This window comes from Setaria italica, chromosome IX (genome assembly GCF_000263155.2).
Source record: "Setaria italica strain Yugu1 chromosome IX, Setaria_italica_v2.0, whole genome shotgun sequence".
In the NCBI taxonomy this organism is placed as follows: domain Eukaryota; kingdom Viridiplantae; phylum Streptophyta; class Magnoliopsida; order Poales; family Poaceae; genus Setaria; species Setaria italica.
In genome coordinates this window covers 9,601,666-9,604,039 of record NC_028458.1, presented here as the reverse complement: position 1 = coordinate 9,604,039, position 2,374 = coordinate 9,601,666, and the positions used below count along the sequence as shown (strand labels likewise).

The following is a 2,374-nucleotide window of genomic DNA, read 5'->3' as shown; positions in this document are numbered from 1 at the left end:
ATTCCTAGGTGGACACCCGGTAAGGTTTTCTTTGCCGAATGTCTACCCTAGGACACTCGGCAAAGTTTTTTTAAAAAAAATTAAAAAATATCCAACAGTTTCAAAAAAATACCAAATTTTCACACGAAATAAGATATGTTCTCTACTGACTATACAAAAAGTTTTGTAGTCAAACCGAACTCGACCGTCACTTCGACTCTAAATTTTATCGAATCCTTCTCAAAGTTACTATTCTTCTTCTGAGATGCTTCGGTTTGTAATCATCGTACATGATGAAATGTGCAAAATCTTCTCAATTTTTTTTCCACAGCTTCCACGTATTATATCATCACATAATTACAAATCTCATGATTTTCAGACTTTGCTTGTTTTTTTTACAATTTAAAAATACTACTACCACACGTTCACGGTCATGTTTCCTGAACAAGATATTCGAAATTTCCATTTCATGGGTCAGGTCTCAAATTGGGCCAAATAACATGAATATCATTTTTCTACTCATTTTGTTCCATAATTTGAATCACTTGCAGTTCAAATTTGACTTATACCAAAAATTTCCTTGAAATGCAATTAATTAAATAAATATAGCAAATAAATCCAAAAATATACCAAATTTTAACATGGAGTACCATATGTTGTATGTGGGGAGTAGAAAAAATTTCAGGGTGAAAAGAGAAAAAAATTATTTTTTTGTCGAGTGTCAAAAAAGACACTCGGCGGCAAAGCCCCCTCTTTGCCGAGTGTTTTTTTTGACACTCGGCAAAGAGGGTGGTTTGCCGAGTGTTTTTTATTTGACACTCGGCAAAGTCCCGATTTGCCGAGTATTTTTTTTGCCGAGTATTTTTGGCTTGGCACACGGCAAAGAGCTTATTTGCCGAGTGTTAAAAAAAACACTCAGTAAAAAAAAACAAAACACCGGTAGTGATGTCGTGCGCCGCTACGCGCTACAAGCTAAGGAATAGAAGCACTCAACAGTTTATAGAGCACTTGCTATTTGTTTATTTATGAACATGACCTCAGTAGCATACATAGAGAGCCACACTTATTCTACTACATGCCGCATTTGCATGTCCAGCGTATCACTGCTCGGGCTCACTAGCTCTCAACTTGTTGCTTGCTCGATCATCGATCAGCGTAAGACGGCCTCACAGACGGCCGGTAGCAAGCCTCAGGAACGTCTCCGCCACCTCCTCGCGCCGTCCGTGGCCACGACGCTCTTCCTCCTTCTCACGCTGCTCGCGGCCACGGCGTGCTTCGCGTTCCTCCTCCTTCTCCCACTCCTTGGGGCCGCGGCGTCCTTCGTGTTCCTCCTCCTCCTCCCGCTCCTCACGACTGCTCTCCTCCGGGCCGGCGAGGAAGCCCTGGTCGCGCTGGGCGTCGAGCACCTCGTCCACCTCCCTCGCCCTTGCCGCGAACGCCAGCTCCTTAGCCGTGTTGTCCAGCTTCTTGAGGACGTTGTTTGCCCCGGCCAGGAACACCCTCTCGTTCTTGTCGGCATGGATCTCGAAGTACACTATCTGCAGGTTGCTGCCCCGGGATGCCACCTCGACGACCGGGTGGCCCACCGGCACCACGAACGCCGTGCCGCGCGACACCCGCGCACGGATGGTGTGGTATCCCTGCCCGGCTTCCTCCTGCTCCTGCTCCTCGGACTCGGATTCCTCTTCGCCACGCCTGCCCTTACCGCGCTCGCTCCGGCCCTCATGACGTTGCGCCAGGTGCGGGCATATGATCTCGATGTAGCCCTCGCCGTCCAGCACGCAGGCGAGCTTGATCGAGCGGCTGTCGTAGAACGGCGCGCTCATGGAGCCCTGTTCATCAGGTACCAAAACTGGATCAGTACTGCACACAAGTGATCGATCGCCATTTATTTGTGCACAAGCGAGCGAAGATTTCATGGACGCACTGCAGAGATGTTGACGAACGAGACGCGGACGTCGTGCTCGGCGAGGTCGCGGTAGCTGCGGGCGTCGGCCTGGTAGAGCTGGCCGTGGCGGTTGGCGATCGTGGGCCGCTGGTCCAGGAGGCTGTAGGGTCCGTGCGACTCGCCGAACGGCGGCAGGGGCCAGTGCGGGCCGTGGCCGCCCTCAGAGGCATGGCGCCGCAGCTCGCGGACCTGCTCCTCCGACGCGCGCACGATGATGCCCTTATCTTGCTTACCGAACAGCCTCTCCAGCCGGTCGCTGGAGGTTTGCAGCATGATGTGAGCACAGGTCGATCAGATCACGCACAGGCAACACTAATACACAACGTGTAGCCATGTAGCTATGAGCACCTTGTAAGCAGCTCTCTGGACGCTCTTGCTGAAGCTCGACAGGATGGATTCCGGGTTCCTCCGCCAGGGCCGAAGAAGAACACCAGTTAATGATCATCA

General features: G+C 50.7%; 1 protein-coding gene across 1 annotated transcript in view; it reads right to left on the bottom strand.

Annotated features, from left to right (window-relative positions):
* Positions 1-1,021: 1,021 nt before the first annotated feature.
* The window catches only part of LOC101784013 (globulin-1 S allele), a 2,251-nt gene continuing 898 nt past the window's right edge, over positions 1,022-2,374 (bottom strand). The window contains 4 exon segments of the mRNA XM_012842629.2: positions 1,022-1,811; positions 1,907-2,193; positions 2,278-2,334; positions 2,337-2,356. Of these exon segments, the coding sequence (XP_012698083.1) occupies positions 1,146-1,811; positions 1,907-2,193; positions 2,278-2,334; positions 2,337-2,356 (1,030 nt within the window). The 3' untranslated portion in view covers positions 1,022-1,145.